The 25,575-nt window shown below is 40.1% G+C and overlaps 1 protein-coding gene across 4 annotated transcripts in view; it reads right to left on the reverse strand.

Annotated features, from left to right (window-relative positions):
* The window catches only part of SRPK2 (SRSF protein kinase 2), a 141,308-nt gene that overhangs the window by 90,596 nt on the left and 25,137 nt on the right, over positions 1-25,575 (reverse strand). The window contains exon 1 of one of the 4 annotated variants that reach the window (XM_069883441.1): positions 560-730. The exons of the other annotated variants lie outside the window; for them this stretch is intronic. Coding sequence (XP_069739542.1) covers positions 560-597 — 38 coding nt within the window. The 5' untranslated portion in view covers positions 598-730. Of the gene's footprint in view, positions 1-559; positions 731-25,575 lie in introns of those variants that run through there. 4 annotated transcript variants of the gene reach the window in all.

A 25,575-nucleotide genomic window follows, 5' to 3' on the forward strand; every position in this document is an offset into this window, starting at 1 on the left:
AAGAACCACGTATGCCACACAGCACTCGTTCATTTTGAAAGATGCTTTTTAGCCTTAAGACAGCTTGCAGTACATCACCGCATCCCTCTACAGACGTGAGGCATTCAATAAATCGTACTTTAGAATAAACGCATTAAAACACGGTTTAGATAATAATCTCAGCTAAACGCACAGTTCGAGGGCTTAAAATTAATTTTTTTTGTCCACGTCTAGTATTGAAATTGAAAAATAGAACATCGAGATGGTGGAAATACAGCAGAAATCAATACTGTAAATATTTTTTGAATTACATGACGTCGCTCTGGATGCGAGCAATTCAGAGAATAAAAATATTTCTTAAAATTCAGTCGCAAGCAAAACGGATCTGCGCACAGCTGCACCGATTTTAAAGGAGCATTTAAGCGACCGTTTAAAATCAACGAAACCATCACCGAGAGGTTGTTTCAAACGCGCGTTCGGTTCCTCGCGAACGAAGCGGCTGCCGGGGGCGAAACGCGGCTCTGAGGCACCGCGGCTCGTCCCGCCCGAGGCCCCGCGCCCAGGGGCGGCCCCGCTCTACCTTTCTGACGAGGACGACTTCTCGGAGTTAACTGACATCAGCGGCTCGGTCTTCTGCTTGATCCCTGGAAAAATCAGACAGCGTTCGCCGCCCCGGCGCCCGCGGCCCCCGCGCTGCCCGAGCCCTTTTGTGGCGGAGAGGCCGCTGCTCTGCCGGGGCCGCCCCAGCCGCGCTGCGGGCGCCGCGCCGAACACGTGACCGCGCGCGCGCCGCCGGGACGAACCACTGCGGGCCGCGGGGGGAGAAGGGGGGGGGAGCGGGGAGGGGGCTCGGCGCGGCCGCCGGGCCGGTCCCACCGCGGCGGGGGCGGGGGGGGAGCGCGGGTCCGAGGGGAAACGCCCGAAACGGCGCGGGGGGGGGGGGGGGGGTGTCTAGGGAGGGGAGCGGCGTCCCCGCGGGTCACCCGAGCGCCGGGGGACACCCTCGGGAACCAGCCAAACCCTGAAAAATATGGCTCTGGCGAGCGTTCCTGTCACAAAGAAGCGAGCGTTCGGTCGCTGCTTTCCATTCCCAGCCCGAACCCACGCGTGGGGCGGGGACAGCACCGCGCGGACCTGGCGTTTATTTTTTAGCGCCCTGCCTCTAATGGCCTCCAAATAGACTTTGAAAAATCGTATTTAAATTTCCCTCATTATTTTAACATCCATTAATTACCAGCCCCAGCCAGCGGCACTCCATCCGCCTGGACGGGGAGGTTCCCCGGGCCTGAGCGGGGTGAGGGGCTGGCACGGGCCGCCCGGGGAGCTGCGGCTGCTCCAGCCCGGGAGAAGCTCGAGGCCAGGGTTGGATGGCGCCCTGGGCAGCCTGGTCCGGTGGGAGGTGCCCCTGCCCATAGCAGCGGGGTTGGAACTGGATGGTCTTTAAGGTCCCCTCCAACCCAAACCATTCTAAGATTTCCAAACTTGTACACCTTACCCCTAACCTAGCCCCCAAGCCCCCGCACAATGTAATTCCCTAATAACCCTAACCCTACCCCTAACCCTCTAGCCCTAATCTTCCCCTAACCCCAGCCCAGGCCAGTGCCACCACCTCAGACCAGCTGCTCTGATGGGAGGCTTGCCCTGTGCCGCCTGCCACTCGCCTCCAGATCCTATGGAAGCGGAACAGACAGCTGCCAAAAAAATGAATTTGCCAGGAGCTCTGCAGTCAAGAGGTTTGTGACTCCCCAAAAAAACCACTGTCACGCATGTAAGTATCGTTTTAAGATCCTATCCTCATCGGAGACCGTAGTGCCACCTATGGAAATACTGGTAGGACCCATGTGACATCAAGACTATGTGCATTTGTTTGCAATCAAAGTAAACGTCAACTATTTGGGATTAACCATTCTAGGATGGGTCAGCTTCAACCTGACTTTTTTTTCTTTCTACTTAAGTTTCAGACACGAAGCCTCAGAAAGTTCTATTTGAATGAGTTTAGCACCCTCAAGCTCTAGCGGAAGGGTTGCTAGGTAGCAGCAATTGTCACCTGGTTAAGCATATGCCTCTGGTTCTTCCCAAAACTGGAGAAGCCTTCAAGAAGAAATTCAGTTCTCACATCCAAAGCAGATGCTTTTCAGAGCTTTGAAAACATGTTGTTGAAACGTCCATATGTCCACAACTGGCTCCACCACATGAGTGCAAGGACTAAGCAAAGCTTCCTTTACCACTGCCCATCCCAGGCAGCACACGATCCTCTGATCACAGCTACCAGGCGACTTCTCTGCCCACCCTGACTCACATCTCAACACAGGCAGAAATTCAGTTACCACAATAATGCCCGGGCTGGTGGGTGGGAAACCTGCCAGGTTCTGGGCAGCTCCAGAGCTGCAGCTCGCTGATCTCATCTCTTGGACCTCTTTACTGGAAGTCCACAGCAGTTCTCACTTAGGCCACGTGCATCTTTCCATCTGTGCGCCTCAGATTCCAGCTGTCTCAAGGGGATGACAACGTAAACTCAACTCCCTAAGGTTTTTTTTGTTTTTCACTTAAACAACCCAACAACCTATAATAATACGCCATTGAGCACCCCAAACATCTAATTGTCTTATTTTGTACACAGTGCAGTCTTGAAAATGGCTATTAAGTACAACTTAGAACTGTACAGTGGCTAAGAACTGAAAACACTGAATAACCACCCGGTCATTAAAAGACCCAGTCACATCACAGTAAAAGAAGAATTCTGACATGTACCATACCGTACTCTCCAGAGGTTTCACAAACAGCTTTTGTATCCCTTCACTTTCAATTATACAATCACAATGTTATTTTAAAATTTTTAGCACCACATATAAACATTGGTGTTGATCATAAAAATTAAGCAATGCACTGGATACACTGCTATTATATCACATCATATATATATCATACATCATATCATATTATATCACATCATATATATATCACACATCATATCATATTATATCATATATCATAGTTTTGAAGTAGATAATCTTTAAGGTCCCTTCCAAACCATTCTATGATTATTTTAAACAAGGGGAGGATGGCTAACCCAGTAATATTGTGATCATCATAACACAGTATTTTCCATCATGTATATGTTCAAACTGTATGAAGACAGTGCAAAGGATCAAATAGACCAAAGAACAGTGGCACAATGTGATTAAAAACATCCACTGCAGGACTCAACCATGTATTCAGAACACTGCAAAAGTATTTCTCTGGACAACATCATCTTTAAGAAAATTCATAACAAAAACTACTTCAACAAGTCTCTGAATAGAGTCTACTTCACAGTACACAGGTTAAAAGAAAGTATCTGTACTTTTTTTTTCAAGAACAAGCACACCTCCAATTCCTTATGGATTCTCTCTTCATGCTCTGACTCAATACAGTTCAACAAGAACAGGATGCTTCATTACACATTGTGATAACACAGGTGATTTCCGTTGCCAGTACTAAAAGGTAAAAGCTACACCACAGGATTTTTTATGGGATGGAGGAGACTACAGGTTTGGATAGCTTTGTGGAGAAAGCCAGCCCCTTCAGTACTATATGTATAGGATTTTTTCCTCTTGTATGAAGAAAGTTTAGAATGCTGCTCTCTCAGCAGCTTTCCCTCACTTTTGGACAGAGATAACATGGACAATTCAGAGGTGCAAACTAAAGTCCATGTCCTCTACCACAGCCCCTTGACACTGACTGTCTAACAATCCAACAGTCTTTTTTTTTACCTTCTTCCAAAGATATTTAACCCTGTTAAAATTTTAAGATGATTATATAAACAGATAACTAACAAGGCAGGATTTTATGGCAAAACAAAATCCACAGAGCTTGGAATAAAGTGATCAGCTGATCCATACCATAAGCTACCCTCCACACAGGCTTTTCAGTGATGGCTAGAGATTATTATGCTCATACTTTATTACTAACAACACACTAGATGTCAAAACCAAACTCCAAGATATAAGTTACTTCCCTACAAACATGAAGTCCCTGAATGGTCTAGGAGATACACAAAGACATTTCTGTGATGGCATTCCAGCACATAATTTAATTTCACTTTTATGCAGTGGCAACAATGATTTATTCAATATAGTGATAAGAACAATTTAAGTAGAGAAACTTCATAGAAAAAAAATCTAAGCATCATTAATGAGTGCTCCATTCCACAACTTGATAAAACTTCTACCGCAAGGTTCTGGGTTTTTTCTTTCATTCCCCCGTCTGCTCCTCTCCTATCAATTTGAAATGTTTTCTTATTTGGGACTTATCTATCTTTTGTCTCAGCTATCTGACATTTTTGCAAATGGACCCATTTCGTTCCTTTTTAAACAAAATCTGTACCTTCACACCTCCATGCTGCACCTTCAAGGTCAGGCTGATACCACTATCATCACTTCAGATACAAAACTGATCATCATACAACCCTCTTCTACTTGACTGGAGGCTGGCTGATGTTATACCCATCTACAAGAAGGGTCGGAGGGAGGATCCGGGGAACTACAGGCCTGTCAGTCTGACCTCAGTGCCAGGGAAAGTCATGGAGCAGGTGATCTTGAGTGCTATCATGAAGCACATGCAAGAGAACAGGCCCAGTCAACACGGGTTCACCAAAGGCAGGTCTTGCCAAACTAACCTGATCGCCTTCTATGACAAAGTGACTCGGCTGCTGGATGAGGGAAAGGCTGTGGATGTATCTTCCTGGACTTCAATAAAGCCTTTGACACAGTTTCTCACAGCATTCTGCTTCAGAAACTGTCAGCCTCTGGCCTAGACAGGCGCACGCTCTCCTGGGTGGAAAACTGGTTGGATGGCCAGGCCCAGAGAGTGGTGGGAAATGGTGTGAAATCCAGCTGGAGGCCAGTGACAAGTGGGGTTCCCCAGGGCTCAGTGCTGGGTCCAGCCCTGTTCAATGTCTTTATCAATGACCTGGATGAAGGCATCGAGTGTTCCTTTAGCAAGTTTGCAGATGACACTAAGCTGGGTGGAAGTGTTGATCTGCTGGAGGGTAGGGAGGCTCTGCAAAGGGATCTGAACAGGCTGGAACACTGGGCTGTGACAGGTGAATGAGGTGCTCAAGGACATGGTTTAGAGGCAGATAGGAATGGCTGGACTCGATGATCCAAGAAGTCTTTTCCAGCCTGGTGATTCTATGATTCTATGGAAATAATATCACCAAAATAAGACTGCTGAATTTCACACTAAGTGTCTTTTAGGTCATAAGAGGGAAACGGCTGCAGAAACAGCAATGTTATCACTTGTTTATTTCAGTTCTTTATAAGTTAAGTATCCAGAAATCTGGACTCGTTTACATAATTTATTAGAACATACAAATTGCATCCCAAGTCCAAATAGAAAAAGAAAAAAATCCTCCAAATAGTGGTTACCCTGACCACCTACTCAACCAGCCTTCACAGCCCCGAAGAACGCAAATTACAGTAATATTTTTTAAACTCCACATTAAAAAAAAATAATTAAAAAATGAAAAATAAGGAAAAAGGAAAATTTTACAACTAAGCAGCTCTTCATGAAGTCCTCTTGGTTCTAGACCCTCCAACGTGACACAGAACTAGCACTTCAATTGGTGGTTAACCTCAATGGGCTATTCAGGACCAATGCCTGTTATGGCGACTCAAAGAACATCGCCTTTAGTGGCTTTTAAGAGTTAATCAGATAAACCTAGTGATACAGTGCACAACTGTACAGTGAACCTCTGCTTCCCGAGCAAGCACTTACGTTCTCACTGAACATTTTTGGACTCTCCCAATTTCAGAGACAATAAAAAGATGGCACTGTAAGTGGAACCACATCCAAAGGAATAGATCATAACCCCCGACTGAAAAATGAATGAAAATTAGTGACTGCAAATCACAAAACAGCAGCTAATACTATAAATTTCACAACCTACAAAATAACAATAAAATCAGGTGTGGGCAGCAGTATCATTGTCACCAACTCTTCAGTTGTTCCATGCACTTAATCAGCCCACTTTGAGTAATTTCATATTGTGTACAGATCAAGTGGCAGACAACTGGCTCTTATCCAGGACCTGAGCGAAGCAGATACAATAAGTCCCTAAAGCCATACTATTCAAGCTGTGATTGAATGAAAACAAAAAACAAGCTCAGAAAGGCTCTGCACTGCCCAAAATGGCTTCATAATCATGATGATTTTTATTTTTTCAAAGCAAAGCAAAGCAGACTAACCATTTAGAGGAGGAATCTGCTCAGACTATTATTTAGCCCAGTTGTTTGCCTCCTCAAGCGTAGGTTGTGGGTTAGATCAGAAAAAACAGGCATCAGATAAAGGTAAAGCAGAAAGAGGGTTCCTATTAGAGAGATCATTTGCTCTGCCAATAGATACCAGAGGCTTAGAAAAATGAAGAAGAGTGCACCACAAAGAGATGCTAGCAGTTTCTGAACTCAAAGGGAATTTGTAAGAGAGCATCATGCCACAGCTCCAAGAAATGTGAAGTTTCCACGATGAATCTAGAACAAACTACCTAAGAAAGGAGAGATAGAAGAAACTCTCCAAACAAGCCAGAGAAGAGAAGCTATTTTACCTTAATAATGTGAAAGAAGAAAAAAAAATCTGACATAGGAACCGAGAACCTCTGAGGAATATAAACATAACCTGGACAAAAGAACAGGAGAGCAGATCTAGCTGGAGTTTTATTTGTTTTCACCAATAAGAAAAAAAACCAAGAGTTCCCACAACAAAAGAAAAAAAACCCTAGCTGCCACTTAAGCACAGATGGAAAAATGACACTGCACAAACTGTTCCCTTTGACATATGTGTAGATATAAGAGTCACCACTATTTCAAAGTCAACTGAGAGAAGTCACTGTTTCATTAAAAAACTTAATTGTGTCTATTGCAAACCGATTATCTCAGTGGTCTACAACACATTCATTAGTCAAGATCAAAATATCTTACTGACAGTGCATGTATTGAATTTAATCAAGAGTAGAAAGCCACTGTCAAAGAACTCAACTAATACAGCTTTTTTTATTTTTTTCCCTTCTGGGGGCAAAGGAAGACACAAACTGGCAGCTAAACATGCTACCTTCAGTTTGTTGCAATGTAAACCGCTGCCATAAAAAATTCCATATGTGCCTTTTAAAATAAACATTATACTAAACAGATGCAAGAAAAACACACTGTCTTAATTAATAAGTAGGCTCATCCACATTTTGTTAATCTAGCCTGATCATAAATTAGCAAGTTCAGTGCTTTTCTTCCATCTTCTGTGCAGCGTGTATTTTAGGACACAAACTCAAGCTGCTTTTAGCCTTTCTTATACAGTATCTTTCAACATCTCCATCCCCAACAATATCCATCCTGGTTTATTCTCCATTGTCTTTTACTTATTTAGGTTACATGAGTGCTATAGCTGCTCGGATCTTAGATTTTACCTGCTAAAATGCTCATCCTCCTGTAAGTTGACTGTACTTCCAGTGTTACTGTTAGAATAAATAATACTGCTTCTCAAAACCTATAATAAAATACAATGCAAAGCCAATTAACCAGATGAGCCATTTTAAGCACATTTTCAGCCTTTAGACCACAAAATACATTTGGGATATCAGTATTACTACCTTGATTTTATGTGGACAGATCTATCTTTTGAGCTGCAGACAGCTGTTGTACAAATGACATACTAACTAGTACACAAGAAGGCAATAAATATCCTGATGATGCACCAGATATCACAGGGCAAAATTAGGCAGATTTACACACAACTTGAGAGGTTCACTCCTCAGTCTCTTTTAAATAATGTACTTTGAAAACGATAAGTAGTTGTACAAAGTGAACTGCTGGAATCAGAGACACTGGCACCAAGGGTTTCAAAATGGCATAAACACAGAGCAAGCCTAAATCTGATCAAGATGTGAATGTTGACAGGATAATATGGAAGCACTCCAAAATGAATCATTCTTCCAGATGCTACTAAACTTTTGAAATGAGAAAAAAAAACAGTGCCTGTATCCTAACTTATGTGCTGTTCAGGAGGAGAAGTTTGGTAGATCCTTATTAAGTGACGACAAAACTGAGGTGGTGCTTCTCCGTCATGAGACTTCTTGTCATCCAAAAACTTTATATAACCAGGAAGAAATAGAGGGATGGCTTGAATGGTTTTGTCTTACAACAATACAACAAAACCCAGTGTAAAGCAGGCATATTTCCTTTTTGCATCAATTGCAACTTCAAGAAGACTGGACATACTGGTTTATGGGGGACTTAAAGATTACGCCAGAGTTAACTTCAAACTTTTAGGAGTCCTCAGGAATGTAAAAGGCTGTTAGAGTAGCAGGAATGTAACGTGACTGATGTCAGAAGTCAGTATCGTCATTCTGCAGACCTCAAGAAGGTAATACATAGCCTGTTCATTTCTTTCTTAATGGTGTAAAGTCAATGCAGCCTACAGTGTATTTTTGATCTGCTCTTACAAAGAAGTCTTCTGGTTTGTTTATAAAAAAAAAAAAGAAATCCTGCTTGCTTTCTGTGAAGGTTTCCAACTTGGCAAAAATCTTTCATGTAAAAGGAAAGCAACTGAATATTCATGTCAATGTTTGTGCACATTCACGGACTTTCATTCCAAGATATCAAGAATGGGCAAGTTGAGAACACAGGGGGTTGTCAGGCACCCAAACCGGTCTCTAATGTTGTTTTCTTTCATTAGCAGAAACAGCAGTTCTCATATGAGTTCAATATTGAGAAATAAAAGAGTGGCGCTACGGACTTCTGTTATCTTATGCTTAACATACATGGTAATGCTGATACACAACCCAGTGACATCCTCACCAAAGAATAAGTGACAAAACCAGCTGTTCACAATATCCTGTTGGGTAGATTACATCAGTACCTGTAGTATTATTGCTCTTCAGGATTCTAAATAAAATTTTTTCTTGGGGCATGAGGAAATTACAACAGAACACTGAAGGTTTTGCCATATTCAGAATATTAAAATTACCATTCTAAAAAAACTGTTTACTTCAAGCTGATAAAGATAACCCTCTCCTTTCCTAAAGGTGCATATAAAAAAGTCAGTAGTATCAAAATGCACAGCATTTTAAACATTTGTGTAAGAGTCATGTTTTAGCTACTGCTCAGAATGTAAAAGTATCTTTTTGAAAATAAAAAAACACTCACACAAGTAGTAGGAACGGGATAAGATAAAGGGGAGCATAGATCCTTTATTTGTACACACTGCACAAGTCCACACACAAGCATCACCTACAGCTGGGTCCCACTCAGGCTCAGCTCAGCAGGCATTCATAACAGGAGTCAATAACTGCCCCCCTCAAAAAATATCTCTAGAAAACAGAGAAAAATCTGATGAAAAGATTCATTTTCCCTTGCATAAAGAACAAGCAGTACTCACATGTCTATCAAGTAAGCTTATTGTTAACATCAATTTTTTTTTTTTAAGTGTTAATGTTAAATTCTTTTTTTAAGTGCTAACTTAATACTATCAAGTCTTTTTCTAGGTTCATAGAATCATAGAATGGTTTGGATTGGAAGGGCCCTTAAAGATCAGCCATTTCACACCCCCCGCCACAGGCAGGAACACCTCCCCACTGGATCAAGTTGCTCAAAGCTTCATCCAACCTGGCCTCGAACAGCTCCAGGGATGAGGCACTCACAGCTTCTCTGGGCAACAAATCAGGATGCATGGGATCTTCTCCCAGCGATCTTAGACATACAGAAACTATTGGAACCATCTGCTCAGGTACTTCTAAAGAATATATTAGTAGTAGTATCACTGTTATCCTTCCAAACAGAGCTCTTCATACCCGAGCTGAGGCTGAAAAATAATACTTTTACAAAATATTCTGAGGAAAACCTACCTTCCTTCCAAACAGCTGCTACCCCTCGTTACTACCCAAGAGAGAAAGTCCACCCTGATGCTTAAAGACAGACATCTTTCATTCAGCTGACACTGCTAGCTGTTAAGCATTGTTCCCATCAACAGGAGTGGAGGCCAAAGCTCATGTGACAGACAGTAGAGAGCTTTAATGGTAGCCAGCTGCCTTGTTTTTGCAGAGGACAATGCAAGACCATTCACTGAGAACTTACCGAACAATGGTATTTTACTCATGAAGAACAGCAACACAAGTACAATCATTTTAAAACTTCATTTCACTAAATCTTCATTGTAAGGAGGACATGGAAAAGCACAGGAAACAGAAAGGAATGAAACAGTAGGGAAGAAACTAGGCACTGCAGGAGACCTCAGTGTGGAAACTAAAAGCTTGACAACATCCACAGCACAGTACAGTTTCTGCTTCTTCAAAAGGGAAAAAAGCATAAAAAAATACACAGATGAGTTTGTCTTTTAGTTGTTTAAATATATTTACTTTACAAACATAAATATACAGCCTGTCTCATACTTAATACCTCTGAAGAATTTTTAATGCACTCAAATTCTTGAGTTTGTTTTTTGTGTTTATATATGGAGATTTTTCAAGGAAATTTGTAGGTAAATTTGAGAAAGCATTAGGTATTTAATATTAAAAGCATTAAGAGTATACTACAATTACCCTAAAAATGGCCCATTATAAATATAGGGAAAGAGAATTACAGTTAAAAGTAACTGCATTCCAATTTCTTTCAAGTCACCCATGTAACTTGAACTAAGCCTTGTTGACATAATCTGGCATTTAATCTTTTGCCAGCCTGTAGCATTAATGAAGTGTTTATTGAAACACAAAGATGACATTAAAAGGAATTCTTCATTCTGGTAGTTCTCCTGGGTCTGGCAGCATTCGCCGTACCAGATGCACACCCAGCACCAAGTTGGTGCTTTTGTCTCCCTCCTCCCACCTCAGCCCAATAACCAATTCTGCCCAATGTTTGTTTGAAAATCTGCAGTTGGACAGAAAAGCCAGTCTTTAAAGAAAAAAAAAAATACAAAATTTAAACTTTTTGCTTAAGTGCTTGCCAAATTAAATACCATCAAAGCACAAAGAAAACATTAACCCCAAATATGACCATGCTTCTTGTTATTTTCCAATTATTTATGTCTTCATTACTTACATGTACTAACATTATTTATATTACATTGTTATGTTGTGATAACTTTATTACCTGTATGCATTTATGAGAAAAGGTTTGTTTGGAGGGGATATAGGCAGAGTTGACAACGTTTCTTAGAGTTGCTGGAAAACAGAAAGCTTAATCCTACAAGTTAATCCATTTTGGGGGGAAAACCCCTCAAATATTCACTAAGTATGTTAAAAATGTATCCTCTTGTCCTTTAAAATCAGTTGTCAATTGCTTCCTATTCCTAGGCAAAAAACATCTTCATATGGGAGGAGTCGTACATAAGGTAGCTAGAGACATGAGTGACCAAAGAAGTTATTACTCTGTTAGTTATAACACAATAAATTATTAGGTGCATTTTCCAGATCTTGTCTGTAGCAGAGCATGGTCAGCTTTTCTGTCAAAGCCGGAAGAAGTTCAACCTCTGGCATAATAATGAGGTGTTATTTTTTCACACCTTCAAACTAGATCACTTATAGTGTCTTTACTGTCTTAGCTCACTAAACAGAATGGATAATTTCTGACTTCTAGTCTGAAATATTTCTTATTTATTCCTTTTACAATCTAGTGTAAAATTGTTACTGTGTTAGGATTCTTTTGATAACATTTTCTTTCAAGTCTACAATTTGCTTAAGTGCCTTAAGTGCTGTTCATTTTTTCAAACACTATTATTTTTCACTCATTTATGTGTTTTTTCTTCAAAATTCAAGACAAAAAAATTGCTCTAGTGTTGTAGAATGACAAATTAAAGTTCCAGTCTAAGAAAAAACAGGTTTCTATTCATCCAAACTGAGTCAAGCATATGCTACCTTCAGAAGTCTAAAGCGATGACTCAAAATCTTGCACGCACCAATTCCTACCTCTCCTAGGAGATGAAGCTACATAATTTACCCAGAAGGATTAAACTGGGTCACGATTATTGAATACATGTTATAACCTTACACTCCAGGTTAGAATATCTACTTAGCCTTATTTTTTATTATCATTCACTGTTCTCAAAAGCTTTGTGCTTTTACTTCTTGTTACAAAATTTACAGTTAGAAATCTTTACAGTAGAAATATTTTTCAATTGAGATATTTTGACAGGATTTTCACAGGATGCTTTTCAGTATATTGTGTCAATGGCTTTATACTGTCATCATCACCACAGTATCTACAAAAATGACTTTTCCAAATATTCTTGCAAGGTTTTCAACATTTCTTATCCAGCAGATATTGGGTTTTATGCTCCTGGAATTCTGAGCTATAAAGAGGACATTATCAGCTCTGTTTCTCTAGAATAAGAGACAGGACTTGCTTCACCTTTCCTGGCCTTGTAAGAGGACTAACAGTTCTAAGAAAAAGCTCCATCAAAAACATACATGTCATCCTGAGCACAAAGCAAGTCAAAAACATCTCCGCTTCAGCAGTGCATTGTGCCCACTGGGTTTTGGGCCCACATGGTCATCTCAGCATAACCCTTCAGGAACACAGTTGTCTGTCAAACTCCAGTTAAGATGTTCCTTCTTGTTTACAAGGGAGGAGACAAGGGGAATAAGAGAGAAACAAGTAAGTGTTTTTACAGGGAGAAGGAATTAGAGTATCTGTGAAGGATGGCAGAAGGAGCATCCTCAGCAGCCTTTAAAACTGCCAAAACAAAGATACTGATGTCAGCTGTACTATGTCACACTCACCAAATAACATCCTATAACTCCTCTGGTTTTCCCTGTGGTTCCTTCGTTTGGCCACTGTTCAACTCTTATGTGAATAAGCCTGTCAATATCAATGTCCACTGCGTAGTCCAGGTTCTGGGAGTCACTGGCACCACTGAACAAAATATTAAGACTTTGTCTCACAGCAGCCTTCCCAATACGACCAACGTCAAAATTCCATATCATACCAGTTATCCATCCTTCAGCATGCTTGTTGCAGTTTGTTTCTTGCTGAAAAGACAGCTGAAAGCTACTAGGACACTGACATGCCCTGTAGAGCCTGTCAGACCAACATTAACTGCTGTAAGGAAAAGGCTTTGGATCATGACACCTGCACATGCACCCTCCAAGGTGAAGAACACAGCTGCCAGAATAAACTGAACATGAAACCATCACCACTTTCCAGTCACCTAAAATGCACATGGGCTAACTGTAATCATACCTGCTTCTCACATCTGCCTTCCTGCTACCATAAGCACTGACAATGAAAGGAAAAAAACCCAACAGGCTGCACAGAAGGGAATATTTGTCTACTATAATGGATAACTAGTAGCAACAATAAAACTGTAACAATACCTGAGCACAAGTATAATTCTCCATTAACATAGCATCTTTTTATTATTTTTAAATATTATTTTAGTTAACTAAATAGATCTACATGTTCTTAAATTACATCTTAATCAAGTTTAAGCTTTTCAGAAACTTTTAGTAAATCATAGAATCATTTAGGTTAGAAAAGATCAAGTCCAACCATAAGCCTCGCACTGCCAAGTCCATCACCAAACCATGTCCCTAAGCACCATGTCTACACATCTTTTAAATACCTCCAGGGATGGTGATTCCACCACTTCCCTCGGCAACCTGTTCGTTCCAGTGCTTGACAACCCTTTTGGTGAAGATATTTTTCCTAATACCCAATCTAAATCTCCTCTGACAAGGGGAATCGTAAAGCTATAACACAGAAAACTTAAATTTGAAAATTATTACTGGAGATAAAATTGTACCAAAACCAAATTTTAAACATGCACACGGGGCCCATGAAAGGAGGAATCTTCTAATTATATCTCAAGTGTGTTTCTCACATATTCCATTATCAATCTTTAATTGTCAAAGCTCTGGATTTACATAGCAACATAAAAAGACACTGGGGATTTTTCTGTTGGGTTTCTCCCTAGCTGAAAGTGGACATAGTAGTAACACAGTAAACTGATAGAAATGTTAAACACCCTAACACTGATAACATGGCACCTAGCCAAAATCTTCAAGTAAAGGGCATTCTTCTATTTATAGTGTCTTTCTTAAAGGAATAGAAATAACTTCTGATGTCTGTCTTGGCAAAGCCTGAATGTAACCATACTATAACAGATATATATCTTGAATGTTTGTTATTGAATATATAGGAAAAGAACGTACTATACCCTCAAAAGAGAAGGAAAAAGTATGAGATGCTTCCAGTTAATGGAGTGCTATGAAAGCCTTCTAGTCCTGAAGGGCTTCCAACAGAAATATTTTTGATTTTATATATATAGCATACAATATACAAATGCTAATGCATGTCAAAACATTTTCTCTGTTCTTTAGAGAAATAGGGCACTGATTTTTTTTTTTTTGCTGTTATTTTTAAGTGAACATTCTACGTATGCAACAACAATAAACAACTGGAAATTAACCTGGAGAAATATCTATGAATTTATACTGCAAGATTTGAGAAAAGGAGTAAATAAGAAATTTTAAAAATATTATCAGAAAAAAATCTGGCTGGTAGAGAAAAAACATTTCCATAGGAAAGAAGGAAGGAAGGTTAAAAGTAACCACAATAATGGAGCTGTTTCTATAAAACAGAGGTCTGCCCAGACGCGAGATCTGATCTTGTACTCAGTAAAGCTATTTATATCTCCATTCCTGTTTTTTTTTTTTTTACTCATTAATGTCTCATCTAAATTATATCATAATCAGCTATCGCTGATGAAGAATTCAGAGCGTGCTTTGCAGGTCTGCAAGCCCACCTCTTGAAAGTTAAGATTTTCAAAGGCTTTTTTTTAGCTCTACCTTTTTTCTTTTCACACTCTCTCCCCTTCTCCATCTGACTTCCCCATCACTTATTCACCAATCACATGAGAAATCTGGTATTGCCTTATATCAAAGGCTGGCTACAAATAGTCTCTTCTGCAGTGAAGACACAGTGATGTAGGTGGTGAGTCATCACCATCTACTCTGCAAACACACGGTGACATCATTCAGTCGCTAGTCATGCTGTCTTTCATTACCTCCCATCCTCTCCTACACTGTAGGAAGCGGATTTTGTTGAGCAACGCCACTAAAAGCGTAGAAGTACATCACTCAGCCTTCGCCCCCCCTGCAGCCCTACCAGCTCCTCTCCAGCTCTCAGGCCTGGCAGTTGGCATCTAATGAGTCAGCAAACCACATCATTTACACATGTCCATACACACCCAATTTCTTCTCCAAACCATAAAGTTAGAATTCCTCCACATTTCAGTCTTTTCCTGCATACAAGGAGCAGAGCAAAACACCTTGCCTAAATTGCTGGCAAGAAGCATCTATAAATTTAGGTTTTCAACAACCCAATGCTAATTTTGGCAGCTGTTAGAGCAACCCTTAAACAATACACAATGTTGAACAGACTGCCAACAGCATCCACTGTCTTTCATAAAAATAAAACTGTAGTGGAACTAAAAGAAATTTTGTTTAAAAAACAGACCAATGCAGACAGTCATAAAGGCATCAAAAGGAAAAATAAAATGGGAAGAGAAAGAAGATTGGCAGGTAATCCTCCACCTACAACTTGAGGCTTCGCTGAGGGCTCAGAGAAAGCATCCATCCTTGATACTTCCTTTTTTTATAAGAACAGGGGAAAAAAATGAGAACTATGTTAAATAAAATAAAAAAACTCATGAAAGAGAACTGAACATTTAAAGATCTGAATTCTTCTCTAGCTCCCCTAACCTATTTACCATTCCCTAAAGTATCTACGTTTATAGTCACAGAAGATATGAGCCTGAAAATCAGATCATTCAAGTTTCAACAGGACCGACAAGTCTAGCCCAGACAAAGCCTACTAATGATCATCTTGGCTCCCCTACAGCAAAGGAAACACGCTTCAAAGATTATATGTATTTTTAAATACCACTACTTCACCCTGCTTAAAGGAAACCTAGCATATAAATAGATTTATAGAATCTGTATTTGCTCCTGGTATTTAATACCCATAATGATACTCTCATATATGGATAAAATGGAAAGAAAAAAAATGAAATAATAAAGCAACAAAGAAAGAGCCAACATTAGAAGTTGATTCTAAGCAATGTCTTTTTGTTATGTCATAAGAATCGCCAACATATCTTCAAATGTTAATGAAGAACTAAATGAAGGAAAAGAGATGAGAGAGTACAGAGACTGTTGGGAGACAGGAAGCAAAATAATCAGCAGAAATCACTGAGAGCAGAGAAAAATCAAGCAAAAATTCTGAGAAAGAAAAAGGGAAGAATGTTGAGAGGAAGGTAAAGGTATGTTGCCAGGGCTGAAGGTGGGAGACGAAGAAGGATGAGAAAGCTCAGAAGAGGGTAGGAAGAAATGCAAGCTAAAAAAACCAAGGCCTAAATCTCCCAAGGGAAAACACTGAACACAGCATATGTGCGCCACATTAAGTGAGTTGATGTGCAGTTGTTTAGGAGAAGGATGGCAAGAGCTGTTTGAATACTTTAAGGAAGATCAATGTGTGCTCTTCTATGCACTGCACAACAGTCCAGAATACAAGTATGTACTGGAAAATAATCATTTCTTTCCTCACCAAAAAGGGAGATGACAGTAAGCAGGTTACTGCTCCCCTCCTGCCCCTGCCCTGCTCCTCCTACTGCAACAGACCACTCTGCAATGATAAGAGCAGCCAAGGAAGTAGAAGGGTCAGCAGTTGCATTCAGCACCTAACATTGAAAACCGTGTTTTGGAGGTTCCTATATACTGGAAAATACAATATATTGAGTACAATTTATACCTATTTGAAGACTCCAAACTGTATGTAGATAACCTGTAGCATATGCTTTTTTACATTAGAAATTCAGCTTTTGCCCATTAAAATCTTGTGAATAAGGCAGTAGAATAACATCATGGACACAAAAAGTAAAACATGCATTTTAAAATAGGATTTTTCAGACTTCTGTGTATTTTTGCTGTTACTTTTCATGCTTATTTTACTAGAAGACTGCGGAGAAGCACTTGGGGTATTTTTTTTATTTTTTTAAATAAGCAACACCCCCAATAACTATGTTAAAATTGGAAAAACTCCCAATCAACATGAGTCATCAAACCGCTCCTCCAACAAGAATAAAAAGATAGTAAGACTTAACATTGCCCCAGTTTATTTTTACTTAGAACTATCAACACAAAAAGTGACTGAAATTGATAAAATATCCAGACTTTCTTTATTCCCCAAGGACAGTTATTAAAATTTTGTTCCTTTGTTAGTGTGCTTGAGAAAGCACATATAGTGATGAGACAAAGGCCAGATCCAGAAGTAGTAAGAAAGTGTGAATTAAATTATTTTAGATTGCACTTGGCTATGTCCAAAGGTCCTCTTAAAAATCTAGCCGGAACAGTTTCAAAAGCTACCAAACCCAGCATTTGTAGTGCACAAATCTTTAGTGTACTATGGAGATCACTGATGATAACAGCATTATCTTTAAAGAGAGGAAAAACTGCCTTTCGACAGTAACTCGTTCCACTGACTGAAGAGGCAAAATGACAGGTTTTGACCACTAACTTTTAGACAGCTTGAATGAATTCTACCTGTTAGTGCCTATCTTTGAGTTACCATGGGCTCCTTTTGCTGTAGATGGAGAAATGAGAGGTTCAAGACAGAGTTCATCTCATTAATGGGTCAATCTGATCCCAGACAAGAGGAACCACTCGGAGTGCCAGTGTCCCTCCACCAATAATAAAGAAATCTGGGTAATCAGATCGGATGTAGATGCCTACATTGCAGACATCCACATAAGGTCAGGTGAATCCCATCCTTACTGGATGGATTCAGGTACCTGTATCCATGCACAGAATCTCGACCTACTCAGTTACCAATTCCTGTTGTGAGTTAATGTGGGATTAAAATATCACTTAACATCACCCTTCTTTCTGTATTAATTACACTCACTCATTTTCCTTCCAGAAGGTATAAAACGGGGAAGCAAGGCCATGGCTTGGATGATTTTTTTTTTTGGTTTTGGTTTTTGTTTTGCAGTGGAGTAACTCAGATGTTCAAAAATGCTTTCTAAAATGCTATTATTCATTGCAATCCACATATGGTAAAGGTTAGGAACGGGTACTAATATAGCCACATTAGCACATAAATCCACCTATACAGAGACAAGCCATCAATCACAATCACATTAACATTTATTCTTTCTTGAAAAAGAAAAGAAAATGGATATGACAAAGTTTGAAGACAGGAAAGGCACAACAAATCAGGAAGACCAGCAGAGAAAAAGTAAAGCACTTACAAAAGTTAAAAATAATACTGAAAGAAAGGTACATGGACAGGCTGGCTGAGAAAAATAATTTAAAAAAAAAAAAAAGAAGAAAAAACGAAACAAATTTCTGCTGTATTTCCTTCACCCATTCTCATTCTTATATTCATATTTGTGAAAAGAAATACAGAAGAAGGCTTAAAAAAAAGTTTAAAAGTATTATGGCAAGATAAACAATGAAATACAAACAGCACAGGGTAATTTACAGAGTGATGTTAACTCCACTCAGGCTGATAGTTACACAGAATAACTCTGAATAGATGTATTTGCAGATTAAGAGATACATACAGGACTCTTAAGAACAATTTCAGCCCTATATTGCCCCAAATCTCAAACTTCTGGTTATCAAACCTTAAAACTTCAAACCCTTAAAACTTGGAACAGGTAGATACAACCAAGCGCCACCGCAGAATCAGTATTTTTGTTCACTGCCCTACAGACTCCAAAATTTCAGTGGGGATAAATATACTGTTATTGTCATCAGCACAACTAAAGAGCTACGGATGTAGCCATCACATTGTTCCCAGAGGGCGAGTGCTCCACTGCAGGTACAGCTGGGGGCCCTGCTCTGTAACCAGGACCTGGCTCTGAAAGAAGCTGGGTATTGCCACACTCACAGCAACCGTTATTGACCCTCTTTAACGTGGTTACACATTTCATATTCTGTTTCTAAACTCTGAAGCTAATACCACATTATGAGTTGACGTATGAACATGTGAATTTATGTCAGAAGACAAGAGTTTAGACACACAAGCAGGTTGAAGAAACAGAATCCTCAACTTGCTACTCATTGGAAAGGCTTAAGTATCTTATAGTAGGGCACATTTTAGCAAATGGCAATTGAAAAGTGACTGAACAGAACAGTTCAAGAATAGAAGACTTAAAATGTTAGTCCTGTAACCACTCACTGAACTAAGGCTTTAACTTAACTAATCTCCTAGGAGGTGGCTAAATGACAGAACAAAAATGAATCTCCAACAACCCAACAGGCAAAAGAGAAATAGGCCAATGAACAATGGTAGCACCTTTTGCTGTGGAGCAAAATCTATCCCAGAGTGCTGACATTGTGTCTTTCTGTCCTGACTTATCACTTTTATTCCAAATGTTTATGCCTAAATAAATTATGCAGATGCTTTAAAATATAGATGATACGCAGCTAAAATTCAAGCCCAAAGTGTGATCACTAAAGTGAAAATATTACCCAAACGCTATCTACCTTTATTATTAAACCATGTTACAAAGTATACATACCTAAATATCCTTAAAGCACCAAACCAGAGGCTCTCTAGTGATTGCAACAGGGAGGGTAAACTCATGACTTGCATGCTGCCATGCATGCCCTTTGGTACCCAAGCGAGATTAAATGCCCCAGCATTACACTCCTGACAACAGTATTTGCATACTGAGTGTCCAAGCAAGGAGAGTTGTACAAAACACTGCTAAGCAGATTTTAAAAATAAGCACATAAAATACAACCGCATCAGTGTATTGCAAAATGGCCTCAGGTAGCAGAGGGCTCCCACACAGGTGGGAACCTCAGTCATTACAAGGTTACCAAACACCAGGCTGCCAGGTGTTACTCTCAGGTATTAGCCTTGACCACTTGGCCCTACTTGCAGTCTCAGTGCAAAAGCGGCTGGGCTAGAGTCTATTTTTGCCTCTGTTGGGAAGAGTTCCTTTACTGATTACTTTGTTTGAAAGCCAGGGCAATATTGGCATGTTTTTTTGTAACTGCTTAGAGTTATAATTCTTTGTTCTTAAGGTTTCTCCCCAAGCAAGAGCTTTTGCTTAAACTGCTTCTTTTCAGCACTGCTACTCACACAAAGCTCTTTCTTTCGTCTGTGTGCTGCAACAAGGACCTTCCTCCTCCCCTATGGCCTTGGAACACCCACCACAATCAAATATTCCACTGATTTTACCTTAAAGGTTTGAAAGTTTATACTGAGACTTGGCCCTTTTTGTCAGTCAAAGCGGTATTGGTGAGGCTAAAACTGCCACAAGTATGAGACTATGAAATGTAACCACACTTCGGCAATGCAAGGACAGATAAATCCCTGCGCATAACTAGCTGCTAACACATGCCAAAAGCAAACCTGTGATCTGCATTTATTACTCACACGTGGTGTTATTAGCCAGAATCCCAGTTTAAGCCCTCTGGCAGGTCTTTACTCATCTTTCCTTTCTCAATTGTCAGTACGTGTTCTTAAACCGTGTCAAGGATTCCTTTTTTTTTGTCTTGTCCTTAAACTATTTTTACACAGCAGATAGACTATCTATACATTTTTAAGCTGCATGTTAACCTCCAGAGAAAACATGTTTTAGACTACAAGTCTCCTTTATATTGTGTGGGATGGGAACATCAATAAGAATTTTGAAAGGATTTTTTTTTTCCTCAAAGACAGTGTAGATTATGTAGCAACAGCAATATAAAATCAGAGACAAACTTCTTCCAAAACCTAAATATGAACACTGGAGATGAAGACCAACCCTTTACTAAAAGTCTTAAGGAAAATCATAAACATGGATTAAATACAAAGAGTATTTTTTATCAGATGGCAACTCTATCATGCTGAGTTCATTTTCTCAAATAGCTTCGTTACACTGTGGCATTGCTGCGACTGCCTCAAAACCCAGTGACCTTCAATTGAATTGGAAAAGTACATGTAAATAGTTATGTAGTATCTAGGAAAAGAAATGGTTGTGGTTTTCGTTTTTAAACACAAAGCTCCATGTCCCACAAAAAGATAATTATTGATTACGTATTATTCACTTCAATTCGTCTGACCTTCTCTGTCAGTTCTGTTTTGCAGGTTTGAAGACTTTGCAGCAGGTTTCATCACAGGTGTCCGGTCCAGAGACAAGAACCCTTTCAGCCTTACTATACCAGTAGAGCTACACCAGCTCTCTGAAAACAGAGGTCACGTTTACCACTGACCTAAGTTCTGCCCTATAAGATTAATTTTGACAAAGAGCACAAAAACCATTAATAAAAACTTTCTGTAGTATGGTAGAGTGGAGTAAGGGTTGAAATCAATCCTTTACTGCACTCAACATTTAACACTAAATCCCTCTAGTAATCTCTGTTACTTAACAGTTTGCTTTATTGTTTAAAAAAGTCATTAATCATCTTTTTCATTCAGCACTCCTCAAGACAGGCTGATTATAATAACGCTTTCTCTCTCTTTGTAAGCAAAATGCTGTAGAGGACACTTGGTGCTAATAATGCTGTTCAAGCACCGCTTTTCTCTCATCTCCGAGACGGCTGCACTCTATGCAGTGCTTCAAAAATCTACAATCCTGTGCAATAAGTAACAGGATACACTTCTGGTTTATTGACACAGCATTTCAGCAAAAGTTCATTCAAAATACAAAATGAATTTTTTTTTTCCAGTGACTGTGGAGTTTCAACCATCAAGGAACAGATTAGGCAAGTGCACATAAGAATAAAAAATAAGCTGGATCAGCTTAACAGTGAATGATAATGAAGAAATTTTAAAAGGATACTTTGGTCAGAATAAGAAATAGAATATATTCCACATGCTTCTTGGAAGGACTTGAAGGGATGATCCTGCAGTAATCAAGCTGGTGGGTTAAGGCATACATATTGTCATTCTCGCATAAATTGGCTCTAACCACTTGAGAAGCTGCCTTTTAGCATATAAAGATGTTTTATTGCTCCCAGACTCAATTAAGATGCTCTCCTGCGTTTTCTGTCTTAAGTGATAGCACAACATCAAGCACTCTGGCCTTTTATTTCGCTAAAAAGCTTTCATCATTCCATACTAACTTCACATAAAATAAACTGGTAGTCTAACACAATTTAATCTGCAAGATGGTATCTTTAGCAGCACAGTGTTCTTTAACATATGGGATTAATATTATGCAAAATACAGAATCTTGAAGGAGAAGAGATTGGCAATTTCCTTGCTGTAACGCCCCAGAAAGCAGTAATATGAAAGTATTATGAATTAAATGACTGTGTCCTTAAGAACTAAATACTTCAAAATGCCTTCCTCTTCCCTGTTATATGACTTCTTTAGGATGTCAAAACTACATCAATCTCAAATCTGTATTTCTTCTAAATCTCAAATGAATTCTGTATTTGCTGAGTTTTATGCCTGAATAGCAGGTTACTAGTGGTAACTCAGTATTACTGTTTAACCTTTAAAATAGTGATGCCTATGTTTAATGCTACCCGTACTAGCTTTTTGCCTCTAACTCTGCAGCAATACGGAGAGACTGCTACAGTATCTTCATATCTGGATGCCTTCCTACATTTGTTTCATGAAATGGGTAACAGCACAGTGTCACTGACAGCTAGTAATTATCAACAATGTCACAGGACTGCTCAACACTTCCTTTCTACAGCTGACCCTAAACCACAAAAGATATTAAATTACTCAACTAACTCTCCAAAACATGGTCATTGGTCTCTTCTGGACTCTTTGATCACTCTGGAGAAATCAAAGTAGCCTTTTCCCAGAGCTTTTACTCTGGATCTACTCTCAATATCTAATGGTAGAATAAACTCCTCTACCTAAAAGAAAAAGGCTTTCAGCACCACTCCCAAGGCAAACATAGCATGCAGGATTTCAAACTGCACGTGGCTTGCCAATTCACACAAGAGAAAGGTTAAACAGCAGCTTTATGTACATACAGATAAAAAAATCAAAGAGCACAGACCTACTCATTTCCTGTAAACAAATACAGCTAATTACAACAAAGACTAAAACTCTTCTGTCTGTCAACTGCTTCTCTTCTCATTCTTGAGCAGAAAGTCCTATTTTAATTTGTCAAATTACATTAAATGAGTATAATGGTCTTGTAGCATTCTCACTGTCATAAGCTCTGCCTGCTCACTAAGAAGTCTCTGAAGACTTCATATTGTTACAGTCAACACCTTGACAAGACTGCTCCAACTCTCCCTATCGTAAGGACAATAAAGTTCATTGCTTTTCTAGCATCAAAGCAATTAATTAAAACAAGTTCTTGAAACTAAATATAGAAGCAAATAAAAACGTAGAATGAAATTACTCACACTGAGTTTTAAGTGCAGCTGTCAGAGGCAGTCAAGTTTTAGGGACATCTGCAAGATCTATTTCAAAAAGCTTATGTAGATTCTGCTGGCTTCATGCTCACATATAGTCCGCATACAAGCCTGAACCCCTTCGATGAGCTCTGTAACTGAGCAGTGTGTTTCATCTACACCCCTTTAAAAATAAAGAGGGTAACTAAAACAGCAGAAATGTAACTTCTGAAACATAATGGGACATGCTTTCACAAGACAACGCTTTAGTATCTGTAGATCACTAACCAAAACATACAGAGCCATGCTTAAGGGTGTTCATTTTCAAAGGAACATCTATTGCAACTGCTTAGAAATGAGTGGGCTACTGTACATTTAATCATTACAATCAAAGAATACATAATGTAAAAGAATTACAATTCTCTTTGAAGACAATGCAGCAATCCCCTGACTTGGGTTTGTGCTTGAGGTATTTTTCCATATGGGAAAGACATCTCAAAATTCAGAGCTGCTGTTACTGATGAGGGAGATGATGAGTTATCTGGAGCAAGAATCATCCAACAGGCCCTCCAGAGCCCTCAGCTCGAAATTACGTTCTACAAGGAGGCAAATCATAGAATCATAGAATAACCAGGTTGGAAGAGACCCACCGGATCATCGAGTCCAACCATTCCTATCAAACACTAAACCATGCCCCTTAGCACCTCATCCACCCGTGCCTTAAACACGTCCAGGGAAGGTGAATCAACCGTCTACCTGGGCAGCCTGTTCCAGTGCCCAATGACCCTTTCTGTGAAGAATTTTTTCCTAATGTCCAGCCTAAACCTCCCCTGGCGGAGCTTAGAGGCCATTCCCTCTTGTCCTGTCCCCTGTCACTTGGGAGAAGAGGCCAGCACCCTCATCTCCACAACCTCCTTTCAGGTAGTTGTAGAGAGCAATGAGGTCTCCCCTCAGCCTCCTCTCCTCCAGGCTAAACAACCCCAGCTCTCTCAGCCGTTCCTCATAAGGCCTGTTCTCCAGCCCCTTCACCAGCTTTGTTGCTCTTCCCTGGACTCGCTCCAGAGCCTCAACATCCTTCTTGTGGTGAGGGGCCCAGAACTGAACACAGTATTCGAGGAGCGGTCTCACCAGTGCCGAGTACAGAGGGAGAATAACCTCCCTGGACCTGCTGGTCACACCGTTTCTGATACAAGCCAAGATGCCATTGGCCTTCTTGGCCACCTGGGCACACTGCTGGCTCATGTTCAGTCGCTGTCAACCAACACCCCCAGGTCCTTTTCCTCCAGGCAGCTTTCCAGCCAGACTTCTCCCAGTCTGTAGCACTGCACAGGGTTGTTGTGCCCCAAGTGCAGGACCCGGCATTTGGCCTTGTTAAACCTCATGCCGTTGGACTCTGCCCAGCGGTCCAGCCTGTCCAGATCCCTTTGCAGAGCCTCCCTACCCTCCAGCAGATCCACACTTCCACCCAGCTTAGTGTCATCTGCAAACTTGCTAAGGGAACACTCGATGCCTTCATCCAGGTCATTGATAAAGACATTGAACAGGGCTGGACCCAGCACTGAGCCCTGGGGAACCCCACTTGTCACTGGCCTCCAGCTGGATTTCACACCATTTCCCACCACTCTCTGGGCCCGGCCAGCCAACCAGTTTTCCACCCCGGAGAGTGTGCGCCTGTCCAGGCCAGAAGCTAACAGTTTCTCAAGCAGAATTCTGAAATGAAAGAATATAAAACCTACTAAGAGGATAGTATACGAGAATATGAAGTATTTTCAGTGCTGGAAAGCTGGCAGATAGTGAGCTATCACAGTGTTCAGTATTATTTACAGAAAACTATTTCAGATATTATCATTATCTAAAAGATAAGTCACTACATCAGGTTTAAACTCCTGTAAAATGAAACATGTGCAAGATGAATAATGAAGCAAAAAAAGACATCATCCTCAAAGCTATAATAAAGAATATATGTACAATACACAGTACAACAGCTTAATGCACCTCTTAACTGGAAACATGATTATTTTCTTTAAGACTTTCACAAAGCTAGAAACCAGTCAGGATTGAAGCAGAAAGATCCCTAGACAAGACACTGATTCTGAAATGTTCCCTGGCCACATCACTACAACTGTGCTCAGCAAGCCCCTAGTCAAGTCTGTGGATGCCATTTAGTAGTGTCACCTTGTGAACAATTCACAATTCAACCACAAATAGGACAAAGAATTTCCAAGAGTGCCCATGACTCAGGATTAATAACTACTGATTCACTTAAGATTTTCCTT

Source organism: Phaenicophaeus curvirostris, chromosome 1, assembly GCF_032191515.1.
Source record: "Phaenicophaeus curvirostris isolate KB17595 chromosome 1, BPBGC_Pcur_1.0, whole genome shotgun sequence".
Taxonomy (NCBI): domain Eukaryota; kingdom Metazoa; phylum Chordata; class Aves; order Cuculiformes; family Cuculidae; genus Phaenicophaeus; species Phaenicophaeus curvirostris.